The 22134-nt window shown below is 43.8% G+C and overlaps 1 protein-coding gene across 12 annotated transcripts in view; it reads left to right on the forward strand.

Annotated features, from left to right (window-relative positions):
- The window catches only part of LOC106581646 (palmitoyltransferase ZDHHC3-A), a 24857-nt gene continuing 2723 nt past the window's right edge, over positions 1 to 22134 (forward strand). Inside the window, exons 1-10 of one of the 12 annotated variants that reach the window (XM_082975981.1) lie at positions 348 to 649; positions 1016 to 1176; positions 4525 to 4586; positions 8775 to 8870; positions 9390 to 9576; positions 11895 to 12019; positions 13439 to 13535; positions 14226 to 14307; positions 15574 to 15704; positions 18897 to 19101. In XM_082975981.1, the coding sequence (XP_082832107.1) occupies positions 4567 to 4586; positions 8775 to 8870; positions 9390 to 9576; positions 11895 to 12019; positions 13439 to 13535; positions 14226 to 14307; positions 15574 to 15704; positions 18897 to 19061 (903 nt within the window). In that variant the 5' untranslated portion in view covers positions 348 to 649; positions 1016 to 1176; positions 4525 to 4566 and the 3' untranslated portion in view covers positions 19062 to 19101. Of the gene's footprint in view, positions 191 to 347; positions 650 to 1015; positions 1177 to 3666; positions 3693 to 4524; positions 4587 to 8774; positions 8871 to 9224; positions 9292 to 9389; positions 9577 to 11894; positions 12020 to 13438; positions 13536 to 14225; positions 14308 to 15573; positions 15705 to 18896; positions 19102 to 22134 lie in introns of those variants that run through there. The other 11 variants (XM_045719346.2, XM_045719353.2, XM_045719357.2 and 8 more) reach the window with 11 other exon arrangements.

A 22134-nucleotide genomic window follows, 5' to 3' on the forward strand; every position in this document is an offset into this window, starting at 1 on the left:
CGTTTAATACAACCACCGATTTTCCCTACATTTGTGTTGCTCAACTCAGCGTGAATGTGCCAACTGAAGTTCATGTTTCTGTACAATGCACAACACATATTAGGAAAAGTCGGTGGTTGTATGCGATAAAGTGTTTTATTTTAATTATACACTTCAGCACCCCAGTTGTACAGGACAAACATAGGTACAGGTAAGCGTTTTTATTACAGTAATATATTGATGTTGACTCGGTGTTGTCGCTAGTAACTCCGTCTCGGTGTAAAGAGAACCGGTGTTGTCGCTAGTAACTCCGTCTCGGTGTAAAGAGAACCGGTGTTGTCGCTAGTAACTCCGTCTCGGTGTAAAGAGAACCGGTGTTGTCGCTAGTAACTCCGTCTCGGTGTAAAGAGAACCGGTGTTGTCGCTAGTAACTCCGTCTCGGTGTAAAGAGAACCGGTGTTGTCGCTAGTAACTCCGTCTCGGTGTAAAGAGAACCGGTGTTGAGCGGTCCTCAGCCGGGGTCGGGTTGGTGAGCGCTGCGGGATTCAGCAGGACTCATTCCTGCCTGTGTCTACGACATTTAGCTCATCTACCATAGTTTGTTTTCAGATCATTTTAAGACAGTTCGTTCCTGGAGTCTCGCAGCCTGGCATGTCTTATGTGAAGACAGGTAAATTAGTTACTAGTTAAACGTTGGCTATCTAGGTAAGCTAACGTTGGCTAGCTCCCATTTTCAGCTAGCCAGCCAGGTAGTGAGATGGCTAGCAAATTAGCTAGCTACAGCCAGTTTGATTTGTTTACACGGTTAGCTACCAGCTGTTAGTTAATATTATCTGATATGTAGTTAAATAACAATGGTAAATGACAAGCTGTATGTTTTTAACATATCGTTAGCTATCTAACGCGTTAGCTACGTTAGTCAAGGAACCGCAAACTAACCCACATAACTAGCCAGTTAGTTAAAAACATTTAACGTAGCTTTGTAACGTTAGCTAGTGGCTAGTTCGTCTTTCCAACAAACTGTCGCATCTTTTAGCAGCATGAGCATGATGGTTAAATCATGTCGTGGGACATTCTGCACAGGCCAGCCAGCTACAATATTGCGACAGTGATGCCCTTCCTCTGGTTTTCACCATCACCCCACGGCCCCCATCAACTCCAGTGATATAATCACAGGTGTGTGTAGCAGATAATACGGTATGTTTGTATAAATCAGTTGTATTATTAGGTAGCTAGCAGGCACAATCTTTCATCAGAAAATGAACACAGAACTCAGATGTCCTGGTGTCCGTTATCCTCTGGTCGAATTTGTCATTGGCATCACAGTGAGGGGTAATACTCAGCCAGCACAGCAGTATTTCCCTTTACATAGAGCGTGATACTACTGAGTCAGGATTTGCGTCCCAAATGGCAAACTATTCCCTATTTAGTGCACTATTTGTTTTATTTTATTTACAACAGCCTATAGAGCTCTGGACAAAAGTAGTGTACTATATTAGAAATGAGGTGCCATTTGGGATGCAAAGAAACACTGCTGTGCTGCATACAGTATTTTGCCATAAGGTGATTGTGTGGTTTGGACACGCTTGAGTGGATAGCTGACACACAGAACAATCATTTTCTGTTCTCATGGATCACTCATTTTGTTTTCTGGAAGATATTCCATCTTAGCTAACGTTTCCAATGTTTACACTAACAGCACATTAGGCTAGTAGTTGGCTTGACATTAGGTACTGTAGATAGTGTATGGACAGTACCTTCAGAAAGTATTCGCACCCCTTGCCTCTTCCCACATTTTTGTTGTTACAGTTTGAATTTAAAATGGATTAAATTGTGATTTTTGTGGCACTGGCCTACACAAAATACTCCATAATGTCAGTTGAATTGTTTTTTTAAAAGCTGACATGTCTTGAGGCAATAAGTATTCAACCCCTTTGTTATGGTAAGCTTAAATATGTTTGAGTACAAATGTGCTTAACAATTCACATAAGTTGCATGGACTCACTCTGTGCAATAATAGTGTTTAACATGATTTTTGTATGACTTCCTCATCTCTGTACCAAACATACAGATAATTGTAAGGTCCCTCAGTCGAGCAGTGAATTTCAAACACTGATCCAACCACAAAGACCAGGGAGGTTTTCCAATGCCTCACAAAGAAGGGCACCTGTTGGTAGATGAGTAAAAAAAGCAGACATTGAATATCCCTTTGAGCATGGTGAAGTTATTAATTACACTTTGGATGGTGTATCAAAACACCCAGCCACTACAAAAATTACAGGGGTCCTTCCTAACTCAGTTGCCGGAGAGGAAGGAAGCCACTCAGGGATTTCACCATGACGACAATGGCGACTTTATAACAGTTAGAGTTTAATGGCTGTGACAGGAGAAAACTGAGGATGGATCAACAACATTGTAGTTACTCCTTAATACTAATCTAATTGAAAGCGTGAAAGGAAGGAAGGAAGCCTGTACGGAATAAGTTTCTTCCAAAACATGCATCCTGTTTGCAACAAGGCACTAAAGTAATACTGCAAAAAAATGTGGCAAAGCAACTAATTTTTTGTCCTGAATACAAAGGGTTATGTTGTGGGCAAATCAATATTAGATTTGCCACCAATACTCCTTATAGGACACATCACTGCACTCTATACTCCTCTGTAAACTGAGTGGCTGCTGCCAACATACTGACTCAACTGAAGCACTTTAATAATGGGAAAATTGATGCAATCAATTTATCACTTGCCACTTTATATTATTTATATTAGATAATGTTTACATAACCTACATTATTCATCTCATATGTATATACTGTACGCCATACCATCTACTGCATCTTGCCATCTTGATGTAATTAGATGTATCACTAGCCACTTTAAACAATGCCACTTTATATAATGTTCTCATAACCTACATTACTCTTCTCATATGTATATACTGTACTCTATACCATCTACTGCATCTTGCCTATGCCGTTCGGCCATCACTCATTCATATATTTTATGTACATATTCTTATTCATTCCTTTACACTTGTGTGTGTATAAGGTAGTTGTTGTGGAATTGGTAGATTACTTGTTAGATATTACTGCATGGTTGGAACTAGAAGCACAAGCATTTCACTACACTTGCATTAACATCTGCTAACCACGTGTATGTGACAAATACATTTGATTTGATAAACTGGTCATCTCTGTATACCTGTCGCAAGACCCACTAGGTGATGCTTATTTATAAAACCCCCCCCCCCCATTTGAGATATCTACTGCAGCCCTCATCTTCCACATACAACACCTGTTCTGCTTGTCACATTCTGTTAAAGGTACCCAAAGCACACACATCCCTGGGTCGCTCCTCTTTTCAATTTGCTGCAGCTAGCGACTGGAACGAGCTGCAACAAACACTCAAACTGGACAGATTTATCTTAATATCTTCACTCAAAGACTCAATCATGGACACTCTTACTGACAGTTGTGGCTGCTTTGCGTGATGTATTGTCTCTACCTTCTTACCCTTTGTGCTGTTGTCTCTGCCCGATAATGTTTTATACCATGTTTTGTGCTGTTTCCATGTTGTGTTGCTACCATGCCGTGTTGTCTTAGGTCTATTTATGTAGTGTTGTGTTGTCTCTCTTGTCGTGATGTGTGTTTTGTCCTATATTTATATATTTCTTTATTTTTAATCCCAGCCCCTGTCCCCGGATCAGGCATTTTGGTAGGTCGTCATTGTAAATAAAAATTTGTTCTTAACTGACTTGCCTAGTTAAATAAAGGTTCAATAAATAAATTACACATTGCTGAGTACCACTCCATGTTTTCAAGCATGGTGGTGGCTGCATCATGTGTCATGTTATTGGTGTGCTTGTCATTGGCAAGGACTAGGGAGTTTTTTAGGATAAAAAGAAACGGAACAGAGCACAGACAAAATCCTAGAGGAAAACCTGGTTCAGTCTGCTTTCCAAGACACTGAGAGACAAATTCACCTTTCAGCAGGACAATAACCTGAAAACAAGGCCACATCTACACTGGAGTAGCTTTACCACGAAGACAGTGAATGTTCCTGAGTGGCCGAGTTGGTTTTGACTTCAATCGTCTAAAATATATGGCTGTCTAGCAATGATCAACAACCAACTTGACAGAACTTGAAGAATTTAAAAAATAATAATGTGCAAATATTGTACAATCCAGGTGTGCAAAGCTCTTAGACTTACCCAGAAAGACTCACAGCTGTAATCACATGCCAAAGGGGATTCGAACATGTATTGATGTGTGAATACTTACGTAAATTAGAAATGTCTGTAATTTCAGTATCAATAAATGTGCAAAAATTGTAAGAACATGTTTTCACTATGTCATTATGGGGTAAATTGTAAGAACATGTTTTCACTATGTCATTATGGGGTAAATTGTAAGAACATGTTTTCACTTTGGCATTATGGGGTAAATTTACAGTGTTACAGTATTCTATCTCTACTGAAGTGTACACTGAATGTGCCAGTATTTTCTCACAGTCGTACCGCTTCTTCTTCTTCCCTTTCTGCCCACAGCATGCGGTGACTGTGAGGCAGGCCCCATCCTGAGTCTGTACGATGAAGAGCCCAGTGCACAGGTCTGTTTGTGTGACTACAGGGCCTGAGTGAATGTGGAGCTTTCTAGAAGCTAGGGTACCACTGAGGATTTCCTACACTGGACAACTTGTTACAGCTGTTGATCAGTCATTGATAATAGTCTGGCAATTGTTTTCATGTCATTACATTAAGATAGGACTCCCGAGTGTGCGCAGCGGTCTAAGGCACTGCATCTCAGTGCTAGAAGCGTCACTACAGACCCTGGTTCGATTCCAGGCTGTATCACAACCGGCTGTGATTGGGAGTCCCATAGAGTTGCGCACAATTTGCCCAGTGTCATTAAGTTTTGGCCAGGGTAGGCCGACATTTTAAATAAGAATTTGTAATCAACTTACTTTCCTAGTTAAATAAATAAAAATATATGGGGGGAATCATAGTTATATTAAATACCAACCATGATAAAGGGTTAATCAACTCATGAATTGTATCTTGATGGATTTGTCAAATCATGTGACATGAAACATGACTTTTCTGTCCATGCATTTATAGCAGTGTAAGCTGTTGTTTATATCATGTATTAATTAGATATTAAACATGAACCCTGTAAGGATCCTGGATCTAGTTGTTATATAATATATTAAACATTAATCAGTTAAATTACACATTAAACATGAACCCCGTTTGTGTGAGAGCCTGGAATCGTCTGTAGTGACGCCTCTAACACTGACATGCAGTGCCTTAGACCACTGAACCAGGGTCTGTAGTGACGCCTCTAGCACTGAGATGCAGTGCCTTAGACCGCTGAACCAGGGTCTGTAGTGACGCCTCTAGCACTGAGATGCAGTGCCTTAGACCACTGAACCAGGGTCTGTAGTGATGCCTCTAGCACTGAGATGCAGTGCCTTAGACCGCTGAACCAGGGTCTGTAGTGACGCCTCTAGCACTGAGATGCAGTGCCTCAGACCACTGAACCAGGGTCTGTAGTGATGCCTCTAGCACTGAGATGCAGTGCCTCAGACCGCTGAACCAGGGTCTGTAGTGATGCCTCTAGCACTGAGATGCAGTGCCTTAGACCGCTGAACCAGGGTCTGTAGTGATGCCTCTAGCACTGAGATGCAGTGCCTTAGACCGCTGAACCAGGGTATGTAGTGACGCCTCTAGCACTGAGATGCAGTGCCTTAAACCGCTGAACCAGGGTCTGTAGTGACGCCTCTAGCACTGAGATGCAGTGCCTCAGACCGCTGAACCAGGGTCTGTAGTGACGCCTCTAGCACTGAGATGCAGTGCCTCAGACCGCTGAACCAGGGTCTGTAGTGACGCCTCTAGCACTGAGATGCAGTGCCTCAGACCGCTGAACCAGGGTCTGTAGTGATGCCTCTAGCACTGAGATGCAGTGCCTTAGACCGCTGAACCAGGGTCTGTAGTGATGCCTCTAGCACTGAGATGCAGTGCCTTAGACCGCTGAACCAGGGTATGTAGTGACGCCTCTAGCACTGAGATGCAGTGCCTTAGACCGCTGAACCAGGGTCTGTAGTGATGCCTCTAGCACTGAGATGCAGTGCCTCAGACCGCTGAACCAGGGTCTGTAGTGATGCCTCTAGCACTGAGATGCAGTGCCTCAGACCGCTGAACCAGGGTCTGTAGTGACGCCTCTAGCACTGAGATGCAGTGCCTCAGACCGCTGAACCAGGGTCTGTAGTGACGCCTCTAGCACTGAGATGCAGTGCCTTAGACCACTGCGCCACTGGAGAGCCCCCTAAATGTAATCATTTGAATATCAATGCATTTGCAAGGCCTAAACAATTCATTATTCTTAGTGGTAATGGCCTACCTATTTTTGCTTTTACATGTTTTGCATGTTTTTTTGGGGGGGGGGGGGATTCTAAACTCAGCAGAAAAAGAAATGTCCCTTTTTCAGGACCCTGTCTTTCAAAGATAATTTGTAAAAATCCAAATAACTTCACAGATCTTCATTGTAAATGGTTTAAACACCGTTTCCCATGCTTGTTCAATGAACCATGAACATGCACGTGTGGAACGGTCGTTAAGACACTAACAGCTTACAGACGGTAGGCAGTTAAGGTCACAGTTATGAAAACTTAGGACACTATAGAGGCCTTTCTATTGACTCTGAAAACACCAAAAGAAAGATGCCCAGGGTCCCTGCTCATCTGTGTGAACGTGCCTTAGGCATGTTGCAAGGAGGCATGAGGACTGCAGATGTGGCCTGGGCAATAAATTGCCATGTCCGTACTGTGAGACGCCTAAGACAGCGCTACAGGGAGACAGGATGGACAGCTGATTGTCCTCGCAGTGGAAGACCACGTGTAACAACACCTGTACAGGATCGGTACATCCGAACATCATACCTGTGGGACAGGTACAGGATGGCAACAACAACTGCCCGAGTTACACCAGGAATGCACAATCCCTCCATCAGTGCTCAGACTGTCCGCAATAGGCTGAGAGAGGCTGGACTGAGGGCTTGTAGGCCTGTTGTAAGGCAGGTCCTCAGCAGACATCACCAGCAACAACGTTGCCTATGGGCACAAACCCACTGTCGCTGGACCAGACAGGACTGGCAAAAAGTGCTCTTCACTGAGGAGTTACTGTTTTGTCTCACCAGGTGTGATGGTCGGATTCACGTTTATCATCGAAGGAATGAGCGTTACACTAAGGCCTGTACTCCGGAGCAGGATCGATTTGGAGGTGGAGGGTCCGTCATGGTCTGGGGCGGTGTGTCACAGCATCATCGGACTGAGCTTGTTGTCATTGCAGGCAATCTCAACGCTGTGCATTACAGGGAAGACATCCTCCTCCCTCATGTGGTACCCTTCCTGCAGGCTCATCCTGACATGACCCTCCAGCATGACAATGCCACCAGCCATACTGCTCGTTCTGTGAATGATTTCCTGCAAGACAGGAATGTCAGTGTTCTGCCATGGCCAGCGAAGAGCCCGGATCTCATTCCTATTGAGCACGTCTGGGACCTGTTAGATCGGAGGGTGAGGGCTAGAGCCATTCCCCCCAGAAATGTCCGGGAATTTGCATGTGCAATGGTGGAAGAGTGGGGTAACATCTCACAGCAAGAACTGGCAAATCTGGTGCAGTCCATGAGATGATGCACTGCAGTACTTAATGCAACTACAAAAATCTCTGAAACTGGAAACACTTATCTCCCTCACTAGCTTTAAGCACCAGCTGTCAGAGCAGCTCACAGATCACTGCACCTGTACATAGCCCATCTATAATTTAGCCCAAACTACTACCTCTTCCCCTACTTTATTTATTTATTTATTTATTTTGCTCCTTTGCACCATATTATTTATATTTTAACTTTGAAGAAAGTTCAAATAACAAATCTACCATTCCAGTGTTTTACTTGCTATACTTTATTTACTTTGCCACCATGGCATTTTTTGCCTTTACCTCCCTTATCTCACATCATTTGCTCACATTGTATATAGTCTTATTTTTTTCTACTGCATCATTGATTGTATGTTGTTTTACTCCATGTGTAACTATGTGTTTTTGTATGTGTCAAACTGCTTTCCTTTATCTTGGCCAGGTCGCAATTGTAAATGAGAACTTGTTCTCAACTTGCCTACCTGGTTAAATAAAGGTGAAATAAAATAAATAAATAAAATAAAATGCAGCTGGTGGCCACACCAGATACTGACAGTTACCTTTGATTTTGACCCCTTTGTTCAGGGACACATTATTCCATTTCTGTTAGTCACATGTCTGTGGAACTTGTTCAGTTTATGTCTCAGTTGTTGAATCTTGTTATGTTCATATAAACATTTACACATGTTAAGTTTGCTGAAAATAAACGCAGTTGCCAGTGAGAGGACCTTTTCTTTTTTGCTGAGTTTATATTAGGCACCATGTACAATTCTATAACATTGAGGTCCTTGAAAATTACAATGAAGTGCTTTTAAAAAGTCCTTGAATTTGACTTGCCAAGTGTCTGTATGAACCCTGCTTAAAGAATGTATAGTCTCAGTCCTGTGTTGTATAGGTGGAGTTATGGGCCAGTTAGTTTATATTTACATGTGTTCCTCTGAGTATACATGTGAAACTGCATTCAAATCAGTTTTTATTTTAGTTTCAAACTATTTAAAAAATAAAAATAAATGGATCCCAATGGCCTCATTATTTCTACAAAGACCCATGTGTGTAATGTATTTGTTACAGCAGGTATGAATGAATAACTTGTTGTTGTCCAGGTGTAGGGACGTGGAGAGGCAGGCTGCCTGCCTGCAGACTGAGCAGCCGTGTGTCCCTGTCTCCCAGCACAACCCCAGCAGCATGTGGTTTATCAGGTAGCCTAGTTACATTTACATGTTTGTCCGTTTAGCAGCCAGAGTGATTTACAGTAGTGGGTGCTACGTTTTTGTACTGGGTACAAATACATTCTGGTAACTTTCCCAAGTTTTCCTGGATTTCCTGGATTTCCTGCTTATTTCAACCTAATTCCAGGAATCTTCCAGAAACCCTAAACCTAGTCTTTGTAATGAGAGGTCATGGTAGATTACTGACCTGGTCTTGTCTAGGTGATTATGTATTTGTGTATAGGCCTATATTCTCTGTATTTGCCAATTTGTAATGAATGTGAAGTACCTTTTTTTTGAAGTGCTCAGTGCACAAGCACGTCTTACCCAGGCTGTCCATTCTAGCTGCCCACCTGGTGATAACGAGCACCAGAATGGAAATAAGTCAGCTGACTTCATAAAAAATAATTAAGTATATATTTCATTTTATTTTTTACTCAAATAGCTGAGGCAACTTTATGTATTTTTTTTTAAATGTGTGTATTAAAATGATTTCATCCATTCATTCAGGGACGCGTGTGGCATCGTGTGCGGGGTCATCACCTGGATGTTGGTGTTCTATGCGGAGTTTGTTGTGCTCTTCGTCATGCTGTTGCCTTCTAAAAACCTGACCTATAGCTTAGTCAACGGGACTGTGTTCAACACTCTGGCCTTCCTGGCTCTCGCCTCTCACTTCAGGGCCATGTGCACCGACCCTGTGAGTTGTTCAAACTGAACACACACTATACACTGTGCTGACTGTACACTTTACACACGACACTGGGCTCTGTAAACTTGACATGCTGGTGTTCTCTGGGTTGTGTTCAGTTGGGCACAACACCGTACGTAGAAAAATGTTTTGAAACAGTTAAAGGAAAAGGAGAGTTTTGTTGTTGTTGGGATAAGTTCAGGTAGCGGCTGCCTCTCTGTTCGTTTCAAAACGTTTCCTCCTGTGCCTAACTGAACATGACCTTACTCACATATATCAAGTTGTTATTGTCAATGGTACTAGTACTGTTAAATGCCTTTCTTGCTGGCTCTTTCCCAACAATGAAGTAGTACTAGAAAACAAAAAAACACGAGAAATAGAAATAAGAAGAACATGAGAAAGTAAGTTAGCTATATACAGGGTTCGTTCCAGGGCCTGCTGCTGGAAAAACGTATGTGTTATGGCTTTACACCCCCTGCTATAATGTGGATGAAGAGTTACCTGTCTAACAGAACACAGAGGGTGTTTAACTTCTTATGGGCAGGTGGGACGGTAGCGTCCCACCTGGCCAACATCCGGTGAAATTGCAGAGCGCGAAATTCAAATATTTAACATTCTTGAAAATATGTGCTATACATCAAAATAAAGCTTAACTTCTTGTTAATCCAGCCGCTGTGTCAGATTTCAAAAAGGCTTTACGGCGAAAGCAAACCATGCGATTATCTGAGGACAGCGCCCCGCATACAAACGCATGAAAATCATATTTCAACCAGGCAGGTGCGCCACAAAAGTCAGAAATGGCGATATAATTAATGCCTTACCTTTGAAGATCTTCTGTTGGCACTCCAAAATGTCCCACAAACATCACAAATGGCCCATTTGTTCGATAATGTCCTTTATGTCCCAAAAATGTCAATTTATTTGGCGCGTTTGATTCAGAAAAACACCGGTTTCAACTCGCCCAACATGCCTACAAAGTATCTAATAAGTTACCTGTAAACTTGGTCCAAAAATTTCAAACAACGTTCCTAATCCAACCTAAGGTATCCTAAAACGTAAATCGATAAAATTTAAGACGGAATAAACTGTTTCTAATACCGGATAAAAACAAGCTGAAGCTCTCTCCAGTTCACGCGCACCAAAACGGTAGAGTCCACCTGGAGGGACACTTGCAATGAATAGGACGACTACTTCATTTCTCAAAAGAAAAACATCGAACAATTTCTAAAGACTGTTGATATCTAGTGGAAGCCATGGGAACTGCAACCAGGTTCCTAATAATAAGGGTATCCCATAGAAAACCATTGAAAAATCCTATGACCTCAAAAATAATTTTCCCAGGATGGTTTGTCCTCGGGGTTTCGCCTGCCATATCAGTTCTGTTATACTCAGACATTATTTTAACAGTTTTAGAAACGTTTTAGTGTTTTCTATCCAAATCTACCAATTATATGCATATCCTAGCTTCTGGGCCTGAGTAACAGGCAGTTTACTTTGGGCACGCTTTTCATCCGGAGGTGAAAATACTGCCCTCTACCCAAGAGAGGTTAATGAAAGCCTCTCAAATATAATCCAGAGATAATCAGGAATTCCCCAGGGCAGTTGTCTAGGCCCCTTACTTTTTTAATCTTTACTAACAACATTCCACTGGCTTTGAGTAAAGCCAGTGTGTCAATGTATGCAGATGACTATACACGTCAGCTACTACAGAAACTGAAATGACTGCAACACTTAAAGAGCTGCAGTTAGTTTCAGAATGGGTGGCAAGGAATAAGTTAGTTCTAAATATTTCAAAAAACTTAAAGCATTGTATTTGGGACAAATCATTCACTAAACCTTGTGTTTTGTTATCTTGACCGGAAGTTTCAGAAAAGCCCAGAGAATTGCGGTTACGAGAGTCCTGTTGATAGCAAATCCACAATCAGAGGTGGCTGGTTTTCTATTCGCTTTAATCTCGCCAGCGCTCCCTTCTCCTGCCTCTTATTTTTTTTACCTGCGTTTTCTCTTGGATAGCCTGAAAATTGGGTCGGAATTACACAAATATCCCAGGACAGATGAGTCGATGTTGAAGCCGGAATTGAGGTTAGTAACTGCCGATCTGATGTTCAGAAGTTCTTGTCGATCATAAGTAAAAAATCACAAAATAGCAAAGTTGGGTCAGAGCTCGCAAGACCGCAGCCAATACAGTAATGTGCCATCTTCAACTTAAAGCACATCAATATTCTATAACACTGCCTGACCACTGCAACAGTAGACCCCATTTGTTGAGCCAACAGGTGAGTAATGATAAGTCATCATGTCAACTCATTGCTCTGTCTGTCCTATAGGGAGCTGTGCCAACAGGAAATGCCACTAAAGAGTACATCGAGAGTCTTCAGCTGAAGCCGGGACAGGTGGTCTACAAGTGTCCCAAGTGCTGCAGCATCAAGCCTGACCGGGCACATCACTGCAGGTAGGATGACCCTGTACACCTCTTTGAATGGCTGGCTCACATCACTGCAGGTAGGATGACCCAGCACATCTCTGACTGATACTGTCCAGAGAACAGAAGACACTGCAGGTAGGGTAACCCTGACTGATACTGTCCCAGAGAACACTGCAGGTAGGGTAACCCTGACTGATACTGTCCCAGAGAACACTGCAGGTAGGGTAACCCTGACTGATACTGTCCCAGAGAACACTGCAGGTAGGGTAACCCTGACTGATACTGTCCCAGAGAACACTGCAGGTAGGGTAACCCTGACTGATACTGTCCCAGAGAACACTGCAGGTAGGGTAACCCTGACTGATACTGTCCCAGAGAACACTGCAGGTAGGGTAACCCTGACTGATACTGTCCCAGAGAACGGTGCCAGACTCAAAGTCCCAGTCAGCTGAGGGAGACTGTCTGCTGAACACTGTGACTTTAGGACCACCAGTCAGATGATGCAGACTGTCTGCTGAACACTGTGACTTTAGGACCACCAGTCAGATGATGCAGACTGTCTGCTGAACACTGTGACTTTAGGACCACCAGTCAGATGATGCAGACTGTCTGCTGAACACTGTGACTTTAGGACCACCAGTCAGATGATGCAGACTGTCTGCTGAACACTGTGACTTTAGGACCACCAGTCAGCTGATGCAGACTGTCTGCTGAACACTGTGACTTTAGGACCACCAGTCAGCTGATGCAGACTGTCTGCTGAACACTGTGACTTTAGGACCACCAGTCAGCTGATGCAGACTGTCTGCTGAACACTGTGACTTTAGGACCACCAGTCAGATGATGCAGACTGTCTGCTGAACACTGTGACTTTAGGACCACCAGTCAGATGATGCAGACTGTCTGCTGAACACTGACTTTAGGACCACCAGTCAGCTGATGCAGACTGTCTGCTGAACACTGTGACTTTAGGACCACCAGTCAGCTGATGCAGACTGTCTGCTGAACACTGTGACTTTAGGACCACCAGTCAGATGATGCAGACTGTCTGCTGAACACTGTGACTTTAGGACCACCAGTCAGATGATGCAGACTGTCTGCTGAACACTGTGACTTTAGGACCACCAGTCAGATGATGCAGACTGTCTGCTGAACACTGTGACTTTAGGACCACCAGTCAGATGATGCAGACTGTCTGCTGAACACTGTGACTTTAGGACCACCAGTCAGCTGATGCAGACTGTCTGCTGAACACTGTGACTTTAGGACCACCAGTCAGCTGATGCAGACTGTCTGCTGAACACTGTGACTTTAGGACCACCAGTCAGCTGATGCAGACTGTCTGCTGAACACTGTGACTTTAGGACATCTTGCTGAGATACAGGGACCTTTTAGTTGTTGTTCATTAGTTCTCTCTCTGTCCATGGATTTCCCCCTCCATACTAGTGTGTGTAAGCGCTGCATACGGAAGATGGACCACCACTGTCCCTGGGTTAACAACTGTGTGGGAGAAAACAACCAGAAGTACTTTGTGCTCTTCACAGTACGTACCAGTGTATACTTTACATACTGGAACATTCCATACTGTAGACACCATTACACCTTCAGCCTGCTACAATAACACAGACAAGTACCTTCTTTTTCAAGTTATGAATTAAGATGTTTAGGTTGTCAAATGCCCTGAAAGTGACTTACAGTTTGTGTGACTACGTTCAATACACACCCATCTCGTGGGAAACTGTTCCATAGCCGCCCATCTCGCGGGAAACTGTTCCATAGTGCCCCATCTCGCGGGAAACTGTTCCATAGTGCCCCATCTCATGGGAAACTGTTCCATAGTGCCCCATCTCGTGGGAAACTGTTCCATAGTGCCCCATCTCGTGGGAAACTGTTCCGTAGCCGCCCATCTCGCGGGAAACTGTTCCGTAGCCGCCCATCTCGCGGGAAACTGTTCCGTAGCCGCCCATCTCGCGGGAAACTGTTCCGTAGCCGCCCATCTCGCGGGAAACTGTCCCGTAGCCGCCCATCTCGTGGGAAACGGTTCCGTAGCCGCCCATCTCGTGGGAAACGGTTCCGTAGCCGCCCATCTCGTGGGAAACGGTTCCGTAGCCGCCCATCTCGTGGGAAACGGTTCCGTAGTCGCCCATCTCGCGGGAAACTGTTACATAGTCGCCCCATCTCGTGGGAAACTGTTCCATAGCGCCCTGTCTTACCATGAGTCTGTGTGTTCCAGATGTACATTGCACTCATCTCTCTCCACTCTCTGGTGATGGTAGTCTTCCACTTCCTGTACTGCTTCGAAGATGATTGGACAAGTAAGTGCTTTTGACCTTTTTCTTTTTTTTACCTGGCTTCTCATTGGTTTGATCTAGATCTCATGATAACACAATGATCTTTCAATCAGCTCCTGTCAACCATAACAATGGTGTCTGGTTAGGTTCTGAAGTATTTCAGATGAGGCTAAACTGTCCCATACCCGCCCATCTCATGGCTGAACTGTCCCATACCCGCCCATCTCATGGCTGAACTGTCCCATACCCGCCCATCTCATGGCTATACTGTCCCATACCCGCCCATCTCATGGCTGAATTGTCCCATACCCGCCCATCTCATGGCTGAATTGTCCCATACCCGCCCATCTCATGGCTGAATTGTCCCGTACCCGCCTATCTCATGGCTGAACTGTCCCGTAACCGCCCATCTCATGGCTGAACTGTCCCGTAACCGCCCATCTCATGGCTGAACTGTCCCGTACCCGCCCATCTCATGGCTAAACTGTCCCATACCCACCCATCTCATGGCTAAACTGTCCCGTACCCGCCCATCTCATGGCTAAACTGTCCCGTACCCACCCATCTCATGGCTAAACTGTCCCATACCCACCCATCTCATGGCTAAACTGTCCCATACCCACCCATCTCATGGCTAAACTGTCCCATACCCGCCCATCTCATGGCTAAACTGTTCCAGTTACTCTCCTAGTTAATCTTCCTCTAGTAAAGTCATAAATGACAGTTCACTCCTTTTTAGTTTGACGTCCTGTACTTCCTGACACTCAGTATTCCTTTTGGTCACTGGCACTGCGCCGTGCGCGGCCGTTCTGTCGGGCACTGCGCCGTGCGCGGCCGTTCTGACGGGCACTGCGCCGTGCGCGGCCGTTCTGTGAAGGTTGTTTAAACCCAGAAGCTCAGAGAATATGGAGTCGCCTCGTTTCCTCATAGTGTACAGCTCTGCAGTGCTACAGTATGTTGCTCAGTTAGTGTACGACTGTCTGTGTGTGATTTAAACTCTGCATATTGTTCAATTTGAAAAGCCCCAAAAAGTTTATTGGCACATTGACCCATGTCGCGTGCCGTAGTTTAAAAACTCTGTAGATGGTGCTAAAACAATGACGTCATAACTGAATCCCGACATCTTTATTCACCTTTTCCATTGTCCCAGTCATCTATCTGAAAAGACTGTGGTGTACAATATGCTTAGCATCCAGCTGCCTAGACCACATCAACCCGTCTAGAAAGGCTGCTTTCACTGTGCTGTGAGTGTAAACGTGTTCCCCCTCCTTCCTGAACTCCAACTCCCAGAGTGCAGTTCCTTCTCACCTCCTGCGACCGTCATCCTCCTCATCCTCCTGTGCTTTGAGGCCCTCCTCTTCCTCATCTTCACCTCTGTGATGTTCGGGACTCAGGTCCATTCCATCTGTACAGATGAGACAGTAAGTAGTAGACCAGTGTGTTCCTCTCTTCTCCCCTTCACCTCCTTCTCATCAGACCTGGATTAAATACATCACGTTATGTCAAATGCTTTAGGTGTGCTTTATATAGCTTGACTGATGTGCAGGGTGGAGTTTTGCACTTTTGGGACTATTCTATTGGCGTTTCAGCTAGTCCTATTCCATTGTACGGGCAAATTTCATCAAGTGCACCTCCAAGTATTTGACCTATGTATTTAAGCCAAGTCTGCTCCCCACTGCTGTTGCTTCGGTGCTTATCTACTGTATGTATGACCTGTGAACCTTAACCTCTCTCTACAGCAGCTTACCCATATAGAGGTGAATCCTAACTTCCACTTGAGTGAAATTTTCACTTTTAGTGTCCTGAAAATTGGACTTAAGTTGAAGTTAGTGTCTAAGAGTGTATAGAGAAGGCTCTGCTTGTAGTAGGATTATCTCTGAGTGGGATTTATGAGTCCAGTCTTGTTTCTACAGTAACAGCCATTTTCTTATATAAAGGAAGTATTCCACTTGAAACAGCTCAAGGCTTGCTGATATTCTGTTGAGATTACTGTCAGCAAGTAGGAAGAAACGTGTCCATGTATCTGTGTGAGAGGATCATCACTTTCCTCTCTTGTAAACTATGTAGTTAGTAGACTGTAGACCTCTCTGTGAGGATCAGTTTCCTCTGATGGTCCTGTACCATCAAACTATGTAGTTAGTAGACTGTAGACCTCTCTGTGTTCTATAGTAGACTGTAGACCTCTCTGTGTTCTATAGTAGACTGTAGACCTCTCTGTGAGGATCAGTTTCCTCTGATGGTCCTGTACCATCATAAACCATGTAGTTAGTAGACTGTAGACCTCTCTGTGAGGATCAGTTTCCTCTGATGGTCCTGTACCATCATAAACCATGTAGTTAGTAGACTGTAGACCTCTCTGTGTGTTCTATAGTAGACTGTAGACCTCTGTGTGTTCTATAGTAGACCTCTCTGTGTGTTCTATAGTAGACCTCTCTGTGTGTTCTATAGTAGACCTCTCTGTGTGTTCTATAGTAGACTGTAGACCTCTGTGTGTTCTATAGTAGACCTCTCTGTGTGTTCTATAGTAGACCTCTCTGTGTGTTCTATAGTAGACTGTAGACCTCTGTGTGTTCTATAGTAGACCTCTCTGTGTGTTCTATAGTAGACCTCTGTGTGTTCTATAGTAGACTGTAGACCTCTGTGTGTTCTATAGTAGACTGTAGACCTCTCTGTGTGTTCTATAGTATACTGTAGACCTCTCTGTGTGTTCTATAGTAGACCGTTTAGTGCTTTAAAACTCTTAACTAAACTAACTCTGCTTTCTTGCTCTAACGTATTTTTGTCTGCAACTTCAGGCCTGATTGCGTAGTCGGGGGGGCCGGGCCGGCGTAGTCGGGGGGGCCGGGCGGGCGTAGTCGGGGGGCCGGGTTGTAGTCCTAGAAGTTGATAACTTTTCTATGGCTGTGTTCTCTCTCATGGAGCCTCACAAGTGGGGAAGGATGTTCATTAGACATCAGTGTGTTGACATTTAGTCAATACATTCCATTCAGAAAGTGTTCAGACCCCTTGACTTTTTCCACATTTTGTTACGTTACAGCCTCATTCTAAAATTGATTTAAAAAATAAAAAATCCCTCATTAAAAAAAAATGGATTAAATTTAAAAAAAAAAAAGCAACAGAAATACCTTATTTACATAAGTATTCAGACCCTTTGCTATGAGACTCAAAATGGAGCTCAGGTGCATCCTGTTTCCATTGATCATCCTTGAGATGTTCTACAACTTGATTGGAGTCCACCTGTGGTAAATTCAATTGATTAGACATGATTTGGAAAGGCACACACCTGTCTATATAATGTCCCACAGTTGACAGTGCATGTCAGAGCAAAAACCAAGCCATAAGGTTGAAGGAATTGTCCGTAGAGCTCCGAGACAGGATTGTGTCGAGGCACAGATCTGGGGAAGGGTAACAAAACATTTCTGCAGCATTGAAGGTTGCCAAGAACACAGTGGCCTCCAGCGTTCTTAAATGGAAGAAGTTTGGAACCACCAAGACTCTTCCTAGAGCTGACCGCCCGGCCAAACTGACCAATCAGGGGAGAAGGGCCTTGGTCAGGGAGGTGACCAAGAACCCGATGGTCACTCTGACAGTTCCTCTGTGGAGATGGGAGAACCTTCCAGAAGGACAACCATCTCTGCAGCATTCCACCAATCAGGCCTTTATGGTAGAGTTGGCAAACAGAATCCACTCCACAGTAAAAGGCACATGACAGCCCGCTTGGAGGTTGCCAAAAGGCACCTAAAGGACTCTGATCATGAGAAACAAGATTTTCTGGTCTGAAACCAAGATTGAACTCTTTTGGCCTGAATGCCAAGCCTCACGTCTGGAGGAAACCTGGCACCATCCCTATGGTGAAGCATGGCGGTGGTAGCATCATGCTGTGGAAATGTTTTTCAGCAGCAGGGACTGGGAGACAGGATCAAGGGAAAGACGAACGGAGCAATGTACAGAGAGATCCTTGATGAAAACCTGCTCCAGAGCGCTCAGGACCTCAGACTGGGGTGAAGGTTCACCTTCCAACAGGACAACGACCCTAAGCACACAGCGAAGCGCCCCATCCAACCTGACAGAGCTTGAGAGGATCTGCAGAGAAGAATGAGAGAAACTCCCCGAATACAGGTGTGCCAAGCTTGTAGTGTCATACCCAAGAAGACTCAAGGCTGTAATCACTGCCAAAGTTGCTTCAACAAAGTACTGAGTAAAGGGTCTGAGTACTTATGTAAATGTGATGTTTAAGTTTTTCTTCAATTTGTCCCCAAAAAATCTTAACCTGTTTTTGCTTTGTCATTATGGGGTATTGTGTGTAAATTGAGGATTTTTATTTTATTAGTTTTAGAATACGGCTGTAACGTAACAAAATGTGGAAAAAGTCAAGGGGTCTGAATACTTTTCGAATGCACTGTACATTAGCCTATGGCCATTTAGTCATAACTTAAGCCACTTTGTAACTTTGAGATTTGAAAGAGTGGTTTTAAATCAAAAGGAAAAAAAGCGAAGGGGGGGGGGGGGGGGGGGGGGGGTCCTGTGATTAGTCAGTCAGAATGACAGTCAGGGAGGAAGTAGTTTGATTGGTTCACAGTACACTGAAGTTTGGTTGTCTCTCGTTTTTTCAGGGCATAGAACAGTTGAAAAAGGAGGAGAGAAGATGGGGTAAAAAAACTAAGTGGATGAACACGAAGGCGGTATTTGGACACCCCTTCTCCATATTCTGGTTTATCCCGTTGACCCAACCTGGGAAGGCCCATGGGAAGGCTGAATCCTACCAGTATGTGGTCTGAGCTTAGCCACCCGGGGGGAAAAACAGACTCTGAGACAGAGGTGTGTTAACACCGCTCCCTTCCAACCACCCCATCTCTCCACCTCACCCTGACTCTCCTTGACAATGCTGAACGTGATTGTAATCCCTCCTAACTCTGAACAACTTCATCACTTCTGCTTTCTATATTGCCACAGTTTTTTCTTAGTTTTTTTATGTTGCTTGGGAACAAAAGTCAAGTGGAGTTGCAGAGAAAAATATCTATTGTAAAACTTTTCAAACGTGCCTGTTTTAACTCTTATGTATGTTGTTGATTTTGTTCTGGTTTTCTGAATCACTTTTCCCTCTGTCTCTCCTCCCGCTCTGTGTCTCTCCTCCCCCTCTGTCTCTCCTCCCCCCTCTGTGTCTCTCCTCCCCCCTCTGTGTCTCTCCTCCCCCGCTCTGTGTCTCTCCTCCCCCCCTCTGTGTCTCTCCTCCCCCCCTCTGTGTCTCTCCTCCCCCCCTCTGTGTCTCTCCTCCCCCGCTCTGTGTCTCTCCTCCCCCCCTCTGTGTCTCTCCTCCCCCCCTCTGTGTCTCTCCCTCCCCCCCTCTGTGTCTCCCCCCCCCCCCTCTGTGTCTCTCCCCCCCCCCCTCTGTGTCTCTCCCCCCCCTGTGTCTCTCCGGGTGCCCGTTTGTTGGTGCTATCATGTCAAGTCAGGAATTGGCATAATAACACAAACCGATCTGGCACTCAGGCTACCTTCCGTCCTCCTGTCAGTCAAAACTAACCCCCCCCTCCCTCCTACCTTGTGCTTCTTCTCTGATACACAGCTAACCCAGCACAGGGGAACACACACTGTCTTTTCACTAGGCCTGTACAGTTGACCGTTTTGAGAGGCTTTTAAAGCCAGGTGGACGTATAGTGTGTTGAGGATCAGTAGGTTAGCCCTCTTACTTTGTTAAACACTCATATTTTCTTGTGTTTTTAAAAGAAAGTTAAAGTTACAGTCGTTCAAGTTTATCTTTCTTTAGGAACGATACAACATGGAGGTGTTTCAGAATATTTGTGTAAAAGTTGGCGGTAACTCATTTCATCTTGCTTTCTCATTTCTATGTGTGCCAAGTTCTGCATATAAAAGTCAATTTTTGTATTTTTTATTCTGTAGTTTCTCCAGAATGTACGTTTTTATGTTGGAATTAAACATAAATGTTGAGTTATTCAGGAGACGTGTAAACCAGAAGTCGTGAATCACAAAACGAACTGAACAGTTCAAATATATTTTGCGAAGTAAAATAAAAGGGAGTATTACTAAATACTAAAATATTAACCAACAAAACTGATTATACAGTAGTAGTTTTACTCCAATATCAACATCAAAATATATCAAGCTGGCTACATGTCATAAATCATGACAAATATGCACTTTTCCTGAGATTTATCCATCGGTGGACTTTATAAAGGCTACTTTTTCTTGTGTGATCTTTTGTATGCTTGAAAAAAAAACCTTCATTGGGCCAGTTTCCCAGACACAGATTAAGTTTAGTCCTAGAATAAAAATCTCTTTCAATCTCTCTTGATAATGCTTTTGAGTCGTGGACTAGGTGTAATATGTGTCTGAGGAAACCGGTCCATTATGTCATTTGTTCTTCACCTGTATTTTTCTTTTACTTTCTGTTGTGTTTAGTTTGAATGGATGGTTGTTGAGGAGGACTGTCACCTAACTGAGGCTGCATCTCCAAATGGCACCCTATTCCCTATATAGTGTGCTACTTTCTACGGGCCCTGGTCAAAAGTAGTGCGCTATAGAGGGGAACAAAGTGCCATTTGGGAAGCGGCCTGACTGCTGCTGTGAGTGTCTTGCCTGTGAACAAGCTAGTGAAGACCTAACCTTTCTTTTTACTGACATTTTTCAACACTTTGGCACAGAGAAAGAATAAATATTTCCCATTTGTTTAATAAGCTGTTCTTTTTTTAATTATATATATGTATGTGTCATATATCCATATTAATTCTCTTTCTCCTAGGAACTGTTGTTTATATCGTGTCATTTGAAATGGGTGTTTTTGTATTAGAGGTCGACCGATTATGATTTTTCAACGCCGATGCCGATTATTGGAGGACTAAAAAAAGCCAATACCGATTAATCGGTCGATTTATTTCTGATAATGACAATTACAGCAATACTGAATGAACACTTATTTTAACTTAATATAATACATCAATAAAATCAATTTAGCCTCAAATAAATAATGAAACATGTTCAATTTGGTTTAAATAATGCAAAAACAAAGTGTTGGAGAAGAAATAAAAGTGCAATATGTGCCATGTAAGAAAGCTAACGTTTAAGTTCCTTGCTCAGAACATGAGAACATATGAAAGCTGGTGGTTCTTTTTAACATGAGTCAGTATAGCTTCTGTCCCTCTCCTCGCTCCTACCTGGGCTCGAACCAGGAACACATCGACAACAGCCACCCTCGAAGCAGCATTACCCATGCAGAGCAAGGGGAACAACTACTCCAAGTCTCCGAGCGAGTGACATTTGAAACGCTATTAGCGCGCACCCCGCTAACTAGCTAGCCATTTCACATCCGTTACACCAGCCTAATCTTGGGAGTTGATAGGCTTGAAGTCATAAACAGCGCAATGCTTTAAGCATTGCGAAGAGCTGCTGGCAAAACGCACGAAAGTGCTGTTTGAATGAATGCTTACGAGCATCCTGGTGCCTACCACCGCTCAGTCAGACTGCTCTATCAAATCATAGATTTAATTATAATATAATAAACACACAGAAATACGAGCCTTGGGTCATTAATATGGTCGAATCCGGAAATATCATCTCGAAAACAAAACGTTTTTTTCTTTCAGTGAAATACGGAACAGTTCCGTATTTTATCTAACGGGTGGCTTCCCTAAGTCTAAATATTCCTGTTACATTGCACAACCTTCAATGGTATGTCATAATTACGTAAAATTCTGGCAAATTAGTTCGCAACGAGCCAGGCAATGAACGCAAGAGCAGTGACACAATTTCGTGTTAGCAGGCAATATTAACTAAATATGCAGGTTTAAAAATATATACTTGTGTATTGGTTTTAAAGAAAGGCATTGATGTTTA

Source organism: Salmo salar, chromosome 05 (assembly GCF_965601325.2).
Source record: "Salmo salar chromosome 05, fSalSal1, whole genome shotgun sequence".
NCBI classification, from domain to species: domain Eukaryota; kingdom Metazoa; phylum Chordata; class Actinopteri; order Salmoniformes; family Salmonidae; genus Salmo; species Salmo salar.